Source organism: Bombina bombina, chromosome 7, assembly GCF_027579735.1.
Source record: "Bombina bombina isolate aBomBom1 chromosome 7, aBomBom1.pri, whole genome shotgun sequence".
Taxonomy (NCBI): Eukaryota; Metazoa; Chordata; class Amphibia; order Anura; family Bombinatoridae; genus Bombina; species Bombina bombina.
In genome coordinates, this window is record NC_069505.1 from 558,857,453 (window position 1) to 558,873,025 (window position 15,573).

The following is a 15,573-nucleotide window of genomic DNA, read 5'->3' on the forward strand; positions in this document are numbered from 1 at the left end:
TGTTATATATGTTTGGGTATAAACTTGGGGAAGTAAATATATGAGAAGTAATTAATTAATGAGAACAACGACAAAATAAAGGAGAAAGTGGTTAGAGTGTGGGTGTGTTTAATGAAAGGGAGCACAGACAGGGTCTCACCTCAGTCACCCCCCTTACTCTCTCTCTCCTCCTCCCCTCCCTGTGCTGGGCAGACCTCCCCTCCTGCCTGCTCATGGTGTAAGTAGTGAGATTCCAGCAGTTAGCTGTAGCCTGTTCGCTCCTCTCCTGTCCTGTCCTGTCCTGCTCCCTTGTACCTCGATCCTGTTAATCCTGCGGCCCTGCTCCACCTATCCCCTCCCTTCCACCATAGCTGGGCACCATGCCCCGGCCTCAGCGGCAGCCCAGGAGATGCAGGTTCACCGGGGTGCCCCCTCTCTGCAGCCTGGCGTTGCTTCTCCTCTGGCAGACATTGGGGACCCAAGCAGCAGGTAAGGTTGGCATCCCTGTCATGTGAAAGAGGGGCAGCATGAAGTAGGGCAATTTATTGGCAGTTTATATATGGACCACACTATATATGGACCACACAGAGTTAAAGTCTTTCCACTGGTACCCAGAAATGGATGTCTTAATTTTATTAATTGTCTATGATCATACAGATTTGGGAAGTTAAAAGGTAACCAGCCAAGGTGGTACTGACAGGTTTATATATCTCAATGCCATTATAGAATGTGCCCTGTTTATGCATTATTCAAGCTCATTGATAGATAGATATATCAATTTATCTGTTTCCAGTTGGTACATTCATTTAAGATCTGTCCCAAACTTCAACAGGAGAAAATCTATTTCTTGAAACCAAAGTGGGAAACTTTAAAAGTGGAAAGGTTGATTTGTATTTGATTATTGCAGTCAGAAGCAACAGGTGTCATGATATCCATACTGCAGTACTTGTTGTGATTGGTTCATTATATTATATGTACCGTCCAGGATTTCTGCTTCAGCATCTCTATGCTAGTGCTTTAGTTGTGCCCTTTGCCAAAGGTGGCAATTTTCACACTGGAGTGTGTCTGGAAGAGAGGGAGGGAGTAAAGAAAATGAACGAATGCATCTAGAGAGTGAATGGGTGCTTAGGGTCTGGCTGGGCAAGTGGACATGGTGCTTATGTCTATGCACCAACTATAAAAGTTGGTGACAAGTAGTGGGTAACAGCTTATAGACAAGACAAGAGATGTCTTCCCTGGAAGCATGAAAGTCTCAATACCAGCTGACAACTTTAAGTCAGAATGTGCACCCATAGGCCCTTAAAGGGTGAGCCAGGGGACATCTAGTGACAATCTTCAAACTAGGGTTCAAGAATGTAATTGCATATATAGTTTGGGCACATTCCACCTGCTGTTGCTGGGAAATCTGGATAATACATTTTACAGTTTAGCATTTTCTGTCGAAATGGTTTTCCCGTTTGTTTTTTCCCTTTTCTATCCAAGTGTTAAACCTTAATTAATCTGTGGTGTCTTCATACAAGTTTGTGGAAATAGAAATCTCAATAGCTACATATTTATTATGAATGGGGTTCTTGCTAACCAGGCTGTGTCACTTAATGGTTTGTCTGTTAGGGATTGACTTCAGCAGAAAATCTTTCATATGTTTATCTTTAATATACTGTGGAAATAATTTAGAATACTAGTGAATTATTAATGTCAACCTGTTTATGCATTTTGTTCTGCATGTTGGAGTATACCTATTTTGAGCAACAGATGATAATTCTGGGTCAGGAATTACGAACTGGAATGTCAAAGTGCTGAGAAAGGATGCTAGTGACATGTTAATATATAATTTCATGGGGGGCAGCTCTGTCACAAACTGACACACACCCATTCACAATCCACATACCCAGGCACACTAAATGTCCCAGCATACAGTGAGCAAATACATGAAAACAAAGCACCCATTCACAGCACACACATACAAGTCATCGGAATGCCAATATACAAATATCAGAGACCCCATAACAAAATACCAAACATTATGACTTCAATTACAAATAGACAAAAATGAAGCACACATTCATAGAGCAAAAATATTAAAACAAAAATCATCATATTGCAAATACACAAGTATCATATCCCCATACCAGTGTAAAAACACAAAATTTGATACATTGATTTAAAATACAAATATATAGAAATTAAGAATTTACAGTTGAATAAACATATTCAAACAGTACAACCATTCACAATAAAAACATACAAAAAGCTACATAAATCAGAATGCAAATACACACTGTTACAAAGGGAAAACACAAAAATGATACAACTGTTCAAAATACAGATATAGAAAAAGATACATAATTTTAAAGCTCAAACATATATTTATTCATTTCCACAAGTACAAAATTGCTGGTAAGATGTGTAATTATGAGTGTGTAGAATTTGTACCTTTGCATGATGTAACCATGTTTAGAAATAGTATAGGGATGCACTTGTGTTTGTATATGTCTACAGTAGAGTCTTTGTAAGTGTCCCGGTGGCACGTAGGGGTAACAGGCACTAAAGGAGTCCAGTAGGGGCTATACAGAGGGAATACAAGTTGTATAGGGAGGGATATGTGGTACACCTTTCAGCTTCTCTATACATGATTGGTCAACCCTTCATTCCCCAAAACAAGTGGCCCATATAATAGAAAATGTTATTAGATCCTTATGGTAACAACTGGTCTGAGGATGCTTGCATTCCTTAGAGGTTTCCCATATATATTCAGAGTTCCATAAAAATGGGGGGGGGGGGGGATTTGGAATTGAAGGGGTGTGGTTTAGATTTCAAGATGGGGTGATGAGTTGAGGGGGGCTGGATAATGCAGTTTTTTTTTTTTTAAGAAACTACATTAACTAGAAACCTCTCATGGGTGTTTAATGCTAATCTGTTGCAGAAAGGGTTAAACTCTTAATTAATCCCTGTAATAATTGCAGTATCTTAAATGAAGACCATTGAATTGTGGTTAATATTTGTTAATTTGTTTTTCATTTTTTTAATGGAAAAAAAAAAATATATATATATATATTAGAACTTACTGCTAAATAACATTTTTGTCTTGATAAAAAGAAAAAAAATCTAGAAAACCAAATAATGTATCCAATTGCAATTTTCTAATTTGAGTTTTTGTTTTTTTATGTATTGTTTTTGTTAGATCCATGAGAACTTTTATAGTTTGTAGATGAAATAAATTGCATATAAATTTATACAGATGAATGGTTTGCATGACTATTCTACATGAAAGATTTGCTCAAATCTCAAGGGTAAAAAAAAACAACCTCTTCCTGAATGAATACTTTTTTTTATAGTTTAAATGACATAATTATTTTTTCGGTGCTCATTTAACAAGCTTAAAAATTGGCTGATGTGACAAGGAGTTTTATAGGAACTTTAGAAATTTCCATGAAGGCAGACGAGTATCAAATCTGCACGCATCCATAAAAATAACATTTTGCTTGGGACTGTTTTTCCAAAATCTGGGCTTCTGGCCCTGAAATCTGTAGACACTACAAATGAGCACAAGTTTAAATGACTAGAAAGAATAAAAATAAAATAAGATTTAGAACTAATAATCTTGCTGAAATATAGTGACAGTTTTTCTGGAAAAAGGTTACTGGTGTTTTATTGGACGTTGGATGTTCATAGTGAAATGATTTCTTAAAGAGACATCAGTCTTGAGGACAGATTTCCTTAAAGGGACATATATATATATATATATATATATATATATATATATATATATACATACATACACACACATATATATATATTTATTTATATATATATATATATATATATATACACACACAAATATTTTTTTATTGTTAGAGTATTTTATTTTAAACAAATTAATTTAGTTTATTATTTATTTAACCTTTACAAATGGTACAAATGGATTAAATAAACCATTTGCTCCTGTTCCATACAGTATTTTGTTAGTGCATTTGATTTTTAAACATATTGTTTTATGTTACAGTTAATTTAACCCCTGTTAGTCTCAGCTTTGCACCTATGTCTCTTCAGATAAGAATACAGTTAGTGTGCCAATCAGGATCAGGCATACATATGTATGCTCCAATCACTGGTCACATTCTCATATGGAGCAGAATGGGGTTGTTCCACAAGTGCTACTTTGATTATGTTTACGCTTTGAGGTGACATATTGGATCCTGCTGAACCAGTGGTGACCGTATGGCAATGCAACACTAAATAGCCATTGACAGTTTAGCAGAACAAGTTTAAAAGTGAAAATGAAACATTTACAAGAAGAATTTTTTTTTAATAAACTGCCTGTGCTCATTAAAATCACCTTTTTCAGGCTTGTGGAGGCTTGTTATTCTTAACCAATGAGCAGTGAATACCTAGGTATCAGTTGTGCAGAAGCAGATTCTACGCAAATTTAATTTTAAACAGCTGTGACAACATTTTTTGCATACCAACTGCAATTTACATCAACATAAGTGACTGATTCAAGGATCCTTTTGGCCAAAACAATTGTGATAGGAAGCACTTATAAAATAGTTTAGTGGTTCTTGGATAGTCATTTATTTTTGGCTAAACCTTTTTTGTTTATGGTTAGGTATTAAACTGTGTGTGATGAGTTCTGGCAAATACTGTGACCTCTTTTCTCAGAGTCTGTTTCCTGTGACTGTCCCAGCTATAGATCTTCACTCAATAGTCTCTCTGTCTGTCTTCTCAGTTACCTTTACAGTAAAGGTTGGTGTACCCTGTATAGTTTGGCAGAGCAATAAAAAAGATATTTTAAGGTGACAGCTGTGTTGTTGAACGGCAATAAGAAGCAACGAAATCCATGAACAGAAAAGCGCAGACGAACAGAAGTGAATGTTCTTCAGACTTACACCACACACAGTTACAGAGTGATATTGGGCATCTCTGCACTGAAAATGGTCTACAAACTAGTAATGGTCCACAGAATAATAATGCTTAGATACATTATGAGGTTTATACAGAAACATATTAGGTGAGACTTCCTTAAAGGGACAGTAAAGTCATAATTAGACATTCACGATTTAGACAGAACATACAATTTTAAACAGCTTTCCAATTTACTTATATTATTTAATTTGCTTTCTTTTCTTGTTATCCTTTGCTGAAAGGCTTATCTAGGTAAGCTCAGGAGCAGCAAAGAACCTAGGTTCTAGCTGCTGATTGGTGGCTGGATATATATATACTTATTCCAATTGGCTCACCCATTTGTTCATTTAGAAACCAGTAGTGCATTGCTGCTTCTTCAACAAATGATACAAAGAGAATGATGCAAATTTGAAAATAGAAGTAAACTGAAAAGTTGTTTAAAATTGTATGTTCTACCTAAATCATGAAAGAAACATTTTGGGTTTCACGTCCCTTTAAAGGGACACTGAACCCAAATTTTTTCTTTCGTGATTCAGATAGAGCATGCAATTTTAAGCAACTTTCTAATTTACTCCTATTATCAATGTTTCTTAATTCTCTTGGTATCTTTATTTGAAAAGCAAGAATGTAAGTTTAGATGCCGGCCCATTTTTAGTGAACAACCTGGGTTGTTTTTGACGATTGGTGGATAAATTCACCCACCATTAAACAAGTGCTGTCCAGGGTCTGAACCAAAAGTTGTCTGGCTCCTTAGTTTAGATGCTTTCGTTTTCAAAGAAAGATAGCAAGAGAACGAAGACAATTTGATAATAGGAGTAAATTAGTAAGTTGCTTAAAATTGCTGCTCTATCTGAATCACGAATGAAAATTTTTGGGTTCAGTGTCCCTTTAAGCAAATAGATGATTGGTTAATAGAGATGTAGATTCATTTTCAGACGACTTTACATTCGTACCAAAAACAAATATTCGAATGAATGCACCAACGAAAATGAAAGAAAACAAAAAAATACTGACGAAATTCAACAGTGTTTATTTTTGTCCTTTAAAATAGTTTTTTTAGGCTTTATACTTACATTAACTGGCATTGGAGAGTGCGCTAACCATATTCTCTTCATGCCAGGTCTGGGCCGCGCTAACAGGAGCCTCCGGTTAGTGCGCCGTCAGGGCTCTGGCAAGAAGAGGATCAGGTTAGTGCACTCTCCAGAGCGCGTTAGCGTAAGTATGCCGCTACAGGTGATCTTTTCCCTTGTAGCTTTCAAAACATTTACATTTCTTTTAATGAAAGCGAATGTTTACCGAAAATTTGATTTTCGTTTAGTTTTGAACAAAACAAAAAACGAATAGTGCAGGTAATGAATATTCAGGGAAACTAATGTCCTCGAATATTAATTATGAAAAGTTCGTCCGAAACTAAATTTTCTTCCCTGCACATCCCTATTGGTTAGTCAGTTAGGCCAGTAGGAGAGGATATAGGGAAAGGTTAAAGGGACACTGTACCCAAAATTTTTCTTTTGTGATTCAGATTGAGCATGAAATTTTAAGCAACTTTCTAATTTACTCCTATTATCAAATTTTCTTCATTCTCTTGGTATCTTTATTTGAAATGCAAGAATGTAAGTTTAGATGCCGGCCCATTTTTGGTGAACAACCTGGGTTGTCCTTGCTGATTGATGGATAAATTCATCCACCAATAAAAAAGTGCTGTCCAGAGTACTGAAACCAAATAAAAGCTTAGATGCCTTCTTTTTCAAATAATGATAGCAAGAGAACAAAGAAAAATTGATAATAGGAGTAAATTAGAAAGTTGCTTAAAATTGCATGCTCTATCTGAATTACAAAAAAAAAATAATTGGGTACAGTGTCCCTTTAAAGGGACATGAAACCAATCATTTTCCATTCATGATTCAAATATGCAATTTTAAACAACTTTCTAATTTACTTCTAATATCAAATTTTCTTCATTTTCTTGATATTTTTCCTTAGAAAGCAGGGCTATAAGCTCAGAAGCGTGCAGGTGTATGGCGCACTATATAGAAGTAGTTTTGCAAGAATGTTATACATTAGTAAGAGCACTAGATAGCAGCACTATTTCCTGTCATGTAGTACTAATGTTATACATTAGCAAGAGCACTAGATGGCAGCACTATTTCCTGTCATGTAGTACTAATGTTATACATTATCAAGAGCACTAGATGGCAGCACTATTTCTTGTCATGCAGTACTAATGTTATACATTAGCAAGAGCACTAGATGGCAGCACTATTTCCTGTCATGTAGTACTAATGTTATACATTAGCAAGAGCACTAGATGGCAGCACTATTTCCTGTCATGTAGTACTAATGTTATACATTAAAAAGAGCACTAGAGGGCAGCACTATTTCCTGTCATGTAGTACTAATGTTATACATTAGCAAGATCACTAGATGGCAGCACTATTTCCTGTCATGTGGTGCTAATGTTATACATTAGCAAGAGTACTAGATGGTAGCACTATTTCCTGTCAGGTAGTACTAATGTTATACATTAGTAAGAGCACTAGATGGCAGCACTATTTCCTGTCATGTAGTACTAATGTTATTCATTAGCAAGAGCATTAGATGGCAGCACTATTTCCTGTCATGTAGTACTAATGTTATACATTAGCAAGAGCACTAGATGGCAGCACTATTTCCTGTCATGTAGTACTAATGTTATACATTAGTAAGAGCACTAGATTGCAGCACTACAGGGAGTGCAGAATTATTAGGCAAGTTGTATTTTTGAGGATTAATTTTATTATTGAACAACAACCATGTTCTCAATGAACCCAAAAACTCATTAATATCAAAGCTGAATATTTTTGGAAGTAGTTTTTAGTTTGTTTTTAGTTTTAGCTATTTTAGGGGGATATCTGTGTGTGCAGGTGACTATTACTGTGCATAATTATTAGGCAACTTAACAAAAAACAAATATATACCCATTTCAATTATTTATTTTTACCAGTGAAACCAATATAACATCTCAACATTCACAAATATACATTTCTGACATTCAAAAACAAAACAAAAACAAATCAGTGACCAATATAGCCACCTTTATTTGCAAGGACACTCAAAAGCATGCCATCCATGGATTCTGTCAGTGTTTTGATCTGTTCACCATCAACATTGCGTGCAGCAGCAACCACAGCCTCCCAGACACTGTTCAGAGAGGTGTACTGTTTTCCCTCCTTGTAAATCTCACATTTGATGATGGACCACAGGTTCTCAATGGGGTTCAGATCAGGTGAACAAGGAGGCCATGTCATTAGATTTTCTTCTTTTATACCCTTTCTTGCCAGCCACGCTGTGGAGTACTTGGACGCGTGTGATGGAGCATTGTCCTGCATGAAAATCATGTTTTTCTTGAAGGATGCAGACTTCTTCCTGTACCACTGCTTGAAGAAGGTGTCTTCCAGAAACTGGCAGTAGGACTGGGAGTTGAGCTTGACTCCATCCTCAACCCGAAAAGGCCCCACAAGCTCATCTTTGATGATACCAGCCCAAACCAGTACTCCACCTCCACCTTGCTGGCGTCTGAGTCGGACTGGAGCTCTCTGCCCTTTACCAATCCAGCCACGGGCCCATCCATCTGGCCCATCAAGACTCACTCTCATTTCATCAGTCCATAAAACCTTAGAAAAATCAGTCTTGAGATATTTCTTGGCCCAGTCTTGACGTTTCAGCTTGTGTGTCTTGTTCAGTGGTGGTCGTCTTTCAGCCTTTCTTACCTTGGCCATGTCTCTGAGTATTGCACACCTTGTGCTTTTGGGCACTCCAGTGATGTTGCAGCTCTGAAATATGGCCAAACTGGTGGCAAGTGGCATCTTGGCAGCTGCACGCTTGACTTTTCTCAGTTCATGGGCAGTTATTTTGCGCCTTGGTTTTTCCACACGCTTCTTGCGACCCTGTTGACTATTTTGAATGAAACGCTTGATTGTTCGATGATCACGCTTCAGAAGCTTTGCAATTTTAAGAGTGCTGCATCCCTCTGCAAGATATCTCACTATTTTTGACTTTTCTGAGCCTGTCAAGTCCTTCTTTTGACCCATTTTGCCAAAGGAAAGGAAGTTGCCTAATAATTATGCACACCTGATATAGGGTGTTGATGTCATTAGACCACACCCCTTCTCATTACAGAGATGCACATCACCTAATATGCTTAATTGGTAGTAGGCTTTCGAGCCTATACAGCTTGGAGTAAGACAACATGCATAAAGAGGATGATGTGGTCAAAATACTCATTTGCCTAATAATTCTGCACTCCCTGTATTTCCTGTCATGTAGTACTAATGTTATACATTAGCAAGAGCACTAGAGGGCAGCACTATTTCCTGTCATGTAGTACTAATGTTATACATTAGCAAGAGCACTAGAGGGCAGCACTATTTCCTGTCATGTAGTACTAATGTTATACATTAACAAGAGCACTAGATGGCAGCACTATTTCCTGTCATGTAGTGCTAATGTTATACATTAGCAAGAGCACTAGATGGCAGCACTAATTCCTGTTATGTAGTACTAATGTTATACATTAACAAGAGCACTAGATGGCAGCACTATTTCCTGTCATGTAGTACTAATGTTATACATTAGCAAGAGCACTAGAGGGTAGCACTATTTCCTGTCAGGTAGTACTAATGTTATACATTAGCAAGAGCACTAGATGGCAGCACTATTTCCTGTCATGTAGCACTAATGTTATACATTAGCAAGAGCACTAGAAGGCAGCACTATTTCCTGTCATGTAGTACTAATGTTATACATTAGCAAGAGCACTAGATGGCAGCACTATTTCCTGTTGTGTAGTACTAATGTTATACATTAGCAAGAGCACTAGATGGCAGCACTATTTCCTGTCATATAGTACTAATGTTATATATTAGCAAGAGCACTAGATGGCAGCACTATTTCCTGTCATGTAGTACTAATGTTATACATTAGCAGGAGTACTAGATGGCAGCACTATTTCCTGTTGTGTAGTACTAATGTTATACATTAGCAAGAGCACTAGATGGCAGCACTATTTCCTGTCATGTAGCACTAATGTTATACATTAGCAAGAGCACTAGAAGGCAGCACTATTTCCTGTCATGTAGTACTAATGTTATACATTAGCAAGAGCACTAGATGGCAGCACTATTTCCTGTCATGTAGTACTAATGTTATATATTAGCAAGAGCACTAAATGGCAGCACTATTTCCTGTCATGTAGTACTAATGTTATACATTAGCAAGAGCACTAGATGGCAGCACTATTTCCTGTTATGTAGTACTAATGTTATACATTAGCAAGAGCACTAGATGGCAGCACTATTTCCTGTCATGTAGTACTAATGTTATACATTAGCAAGAGCACTAGATGTCAGCACTATTTCCTGTCAGGTAGTACTAATGTTATACATTAGCAAGAGCACTAGATGGCAGCACTATTTCCTGTCATGCAGTACTAATGTTATTCATTAGCAAGAGCACTAGATGGCAACACTATTTCCTGTCATGTAGTACTAATGTTATACATTAGCAAGAGCACTAGATGGCAGCACTATTTCCTGTCATGTAGTACTAATGTTATACATTTGCAAGAGCACTAGATGAAAGCACTATTTCCTGTCATGTAGTACTAATGTTATACATTAGCAAGAGCACTAGATGGCAGCACTATTTCCTGTCATGCAGTACTAATGTTATTCATTAGCAAGAGCACTAGATGGCAACACTATTTCCTGTCATGTAGTACTAATGTTATACATTAGCAAGAGCACTAGATGGCAGCACTATTTCCTGTAATGCAGTACTTATGTTATACATTAGCAAGAGCACTAGATGGCAGCACTATTCCCTGTCATGTAGTGCACCAGACGCCTACCTAGGCATCTCTTTAACAAAGAATATCATGAGAACAAACTAATTTGATAATAGAAGTAAATTGAAAACTTTTTTAAAACTGTGCACTGTGTCTGAATCACAAAAAGAAAATGTTTGCATTTTATATCCCTAGTTGGGGTTATATAGAATAATTAAAGGAGTGTCAGAGATAGGTTATATTAAAGCAACAGAAGGGGGTATATGGAACAACAGGGCAGAGGGGAAGGTTATGTGTGGCCTTAGGAGAAGTTATAGGGAGGTGCTATATGGATTAGTAGGCGGAGTTATATAGAGGTGCTATTTGGAACAGAAGAAGTAACTATATGGTGGTGTTATATGGAGCAGAAGGATGAGCTATATAGAGGTGTTATATGGAACAGAAGAAGTAACTATATGGTGGTGTTATATGGAGCAGAAGGATGAGCTATATAGAGGTGTTATATGGAACAGAAGAAGTAACTATATGGATGTGTTATCCGGAACAGAAGAAAGAAATATATGGAGGTATTATGTAGAAAAGAAGGAGGAGCTATATGGAGGTGGTATACGGAACTGAAGGAGGAGCTATATGGAGGTGTTATATGGAACAGAAGGAGGAGCTATATGGAGGTGTTATATGGAACTGAAGGAGGAGCTATATGGAGGTGTTATATGGAACAGAAGGAGGAGCTATATGGAGGTGTTATATGGAACAGAAGGAGGAGCTATATGGAGGTATTATATAGAACAGAAGGAGGAGCTATATGGAACAGAAGGAGGGTCTATATGGAGGTGTTATATGGAACAGTAGGATGAGCTATATGGAGGTGTTATATGGAACAGAAGGAGGAACTATATGGAGGTGTTAAATGGAACTGAAGGGGGAGCTATATGGATAAGTTATATGGAACAGAAGGGGGAGCTATATGGATAAGTTATATGGAACAGAAGGAGGAGCTATATGGATAAGTTATATGGAACAGAAGGGGGAGCTATATGGATAAGTTATATGGAACAGAAGGAGGAGCTATATGGAGGTGTTATATGAACCATTAGAATGTAGCTTTGCCTCATCTCTGGTAAAACTATATGCAAAACATGATCTCCAGTTTGCTGCTCTGATGGAACTGGCAATTGACAAGGCTTTTTGTATCAATTCTCCTTTTCTTATAGACTTTCTTGTCATAGTTATTCCTAACAGCCATAGAGTGCGGCAACCAGGCCCAGTAGTCTGTTCCTTTTTCCTCCTGCTCCACAATCATGAGAGACAGCAAACCAATATTTTGGGTAAACAGAAGCAGGAGACAGAAACCAGTACTATGATTTTAAGTTAAAGAAACTGCAGGGCTATGGGGTCTAATCTGTCCTATGAGGTAATCTGAAAGAGAGAGGTTTATGTCTAGAGATTTTATCTGAAATCTTATGATGGCATATGACTGTGAGGGCTACAGCACTATGGAGTCTGACTATGTGAGGTCTGATTTGGATACATGGCTTACATTGCAGCAGAGTCTGAGGTGAGCTCAGATAAGGGCACCTGGCTTATAGAGGGGCTTTTGAGCCATTCATTCTCACATGGGCATTAGGTTATTTGGGGCAGCAAGCTGATCTGAAGTCTAATGTGATTATGTGGCTGAGGGTCTGCAGGGTTAGGAGTCTGAGGTCTGATAAGAGTATAAGGCAAAGACAAGGGCTGTATGGCTAGGGGTCCAATCTGAGGGCTGGATGTGGCTATAAGGCTAACACAAGGGCTGTATGGCCAGGGGTCTGATCTGAGGGCTGGTGTGGGCATGAGGGTAGGACAAGAGACTCATCTGAGGGGTGATGTGGGTATAAGGTTAAGACAGGGGCTGTAGGGCTAGGGGTCTGATCTGAGGGCTGGTGTGGATATGAGGGTAAGACAGGGGCTGTAGGGATAGGGGTCTGATCTGAGGGCTGGTGTGAGTATGAAGCTAAGACAGGGACTGTAGGGCTAGGTGTGTGATCTGAGGGCTGCTGTGGGTATGAGGGTAAGACGGGGACTGTAGGGCTAGGTGTGTGATCTGAGGGCTGGTGTGGGTATGAGGGTAAGACGGGCTGTAGGATCGGGGGTCTCATCTTAGGGGTAGTATGGGTATGAGGGGAAGACCGGGGCTATCAGATCAGGGGTCTGATCTGAGGGCTGGTGTAGTCAGGACCTAATGTCTGACATGTCAGGTGACGGAGATAATGCAGGGTCCAATCAGAGGTCTAATCACATCTCCAGGTCACATGTGCACATGAGTATTTTATAGAGCTATTTTATACATCCGGCAAGTAGAAGAGGTTATAGGGAGTTGCTATATGGAGAAGCTGGATTAAGTACAGGAAGACGTTATACAGTGGAATAGAAGATAAATATTACACAGACATGTTGGAGAAGATACAGAGAAGGATTTAGTTTATTAGAGGGACATGTTACATGCAACAATATAGTGAGTTATAGAGATACATTTTTAGGGAACATTAGGAAGAATTAGAAGTAGTTAATTAGAATAACTAAAGGAATTTTAGGGAGATATTATATGGCGCAATAGGAGGAGATGAAGGGATCTATAGAGAAAGGTGGAGTTATAGAATTAAATTTTATGGAACAGGAAGAGCTATAGGGAGACTTTATTTGTAACCCTAGGAGACTGGATTTGCAGAGATCTTTGTGTGTTGGACTTTCACACGAATACATCTGGCTCTGAAAAGAGCCAAATGCCGCTACCCGTGTCCATATTCACCGTTCAGTCATACAACTAAATGCCGAATTAACATGTCTATTTGCCAAGGCTTGTATCTCAGTTGGAGTCAGGTGACTCACCTGAATTATTTTTTTTAACTATTAAAGGGATATGAAACCCAATCTTTTTATTTAATGATTTAGATAGAGCAGACAATTTTAAGCAACTTTCTAATTTACTCATATTAACCATTTTTCTTCGTTCTCTGGGTGTCTTTATTTGAAAAGCAGGAATGTAAGCTTAGGTGCCAGCTCATTTTTGGTTCAGCACCCAGCGCTTGTCGATTAGTGGTTAAATCTAGCCACCAATCAGTAAGCGATACCTAGGGTGATGAACCAAAAATGGGCCGGCTCCTTAGTTTACATTCATGCTTTTTCAAATAAAAGATACCAAGAGAACGAAGAAGAATTGATAACAGGAGTAAATTAGAAAGTTGCTTAAAATTGTATGCTCTACCTGAATCATGAAAGAAAAAAATTTGGGTCAGTATCCCTTTAAGCAACTTTCTAATTTACTCCTATTATCTTTATTTAAAAAGCAGAAATGTAAGTTTAGGTACCAGTCCATTTTTGGTTCAGCACCTGGGAAGCACTTACTGATTGCTGGCTAAATGTATCTTAAATTCCTGCTTTTCCAAATAAAGATACCAAGAGAACAAAAAAAAATAGGATTAAATTAGAAAGTTGCTTAAAATTATATGCTAAATCGTGTAAGAAAAAAAATGAGTTCCATATCCCTTTAAGGATGAGGAGAAACATATAGTTGTAATATTGAAAAATGTGAAAAGGACCTATTAATCATTTAAATGTAGGATTCCTATTATAAAACCTACTAAATCTGCATGCACAATACAAAATATCTGAAATATTCCAGACTTGTTTCTGTATTTTTATGCCGCTTGAATCGGATGCAATTTCCGCAGAAACATCTGAAATAATGACGAGAGAGATCTGTAATGTGAAAGGACAGAGTTACCAGCATCACTTAGGAAACTTCAGTGGGTGTCAGCTGGGCTAGTAGTGTTCATTTTACACAAAGAATAATGAAGAGATTATATTCCGTGTGCCTGCTCTCCTACGGAAAATAGCATTTTTGGGATGTGATATTTAATGTGCCTGCTCATTCTCCATCTGTGCCAATGGTTCCAAATAACCTCTATCTAGAAAGCCTCCTTTTGCTCACTATAGCTACTCCCTATAAATTCTTCTGTTGCTTTTTATAACTCATCCTATAACTCCTCCTACTGCTCTGTATAGCTCCTCCCTATAACTCCTCCTACTGCTCACTATAGCTCCTCCCTATAACTCCTCCTACTGCTCACTGAAGCTCCTCCCTATAACTCCTCCTACTACTCACTACAGCTCCTCATATTGCTCACTATAGCTCCAACCTATAACTCCTCGTATTACTTACTTTAGCTTTTCCCTATAAATGCCCTTATTGTCCAATAAAAAATAACCTCCCTATAGCTTCTCCTATTGTAACCTCCCATATTGCTCCATATCTGCATAAAATTTCCCTTTACAATCACTATTGATGTATGTATCGTCTTTTAAAATCCCCACATAACTCCTCCTACTGCACCATATAGCTTTCTCTCTATAAAATTATTCCTATTGCTCCAAGTCCCTCATATTGTCTGATATAATATCTAACTCATATTATCCATATACACTATCCCTATATTGTTCCTCAATAACTGATCCTTTTGCTTGGTATAACATTTCCCTATATCTCAATCTCCTATTTTATATGCCTATAACTCAGTTTGTTGGATTTAAAGGCTTCCTATATATTCCCTATTGCTTTATATATCTTTTTTGTTGTACATTTCCTGTAGCTTTATATAATAATTTCCTTTATCTGCATCTATTCCTCCATATAAACCCTATCTGTAACTCTGCATATCATTTCTTTTACCCTCTTCCCAAAATCTTATAAAACGTTGAATGTTTTAATAAACTAGTTTAAAAAAAGAGGAAACTGTCAAACATTATTTTTTTATTTATAGACCAAATTATATTTTCTCATGTAAGTAGATTTCATTCTTTTCAGTATCACTAAGTATATGTCTGTCTTT

General features: G+C 37.6%; 1 protein-coding gene across 7 annotated transcripts in view; it reads left to right on the forward strand.

Annotated features, from left to right (window-relative positions):
- The first annotated feature begins 218 nt into the window (after window positions 1-218).
- The window catches only part of COL11A2 (collagen type XI alpha 2 chain), a 156,800-nt gene continuing 141,445 nt past the window's right edge, over window positions 219-15,573 (forward strand). For 2 of the 7 annotated variants that reach the window (XM_053721910.1, XM_053721911.1), the window contains exon 1: window positions 223-468. In XM_053721910.1, coding sequence (XP_053577885.1) covers window positions 360-468 — 109 coding nt within the window. In that variant the 5' untranslated portion in view covers window positions 223-359. Of the gene's footprint in view, window positions 469-15,573 lie in introns of all 7 variants that reach the window. The other 5 variants (XM_053721915.1, XM_053721909.1, XM_053721912.1 and 2 more) reach the window with 5 other exon arrangements.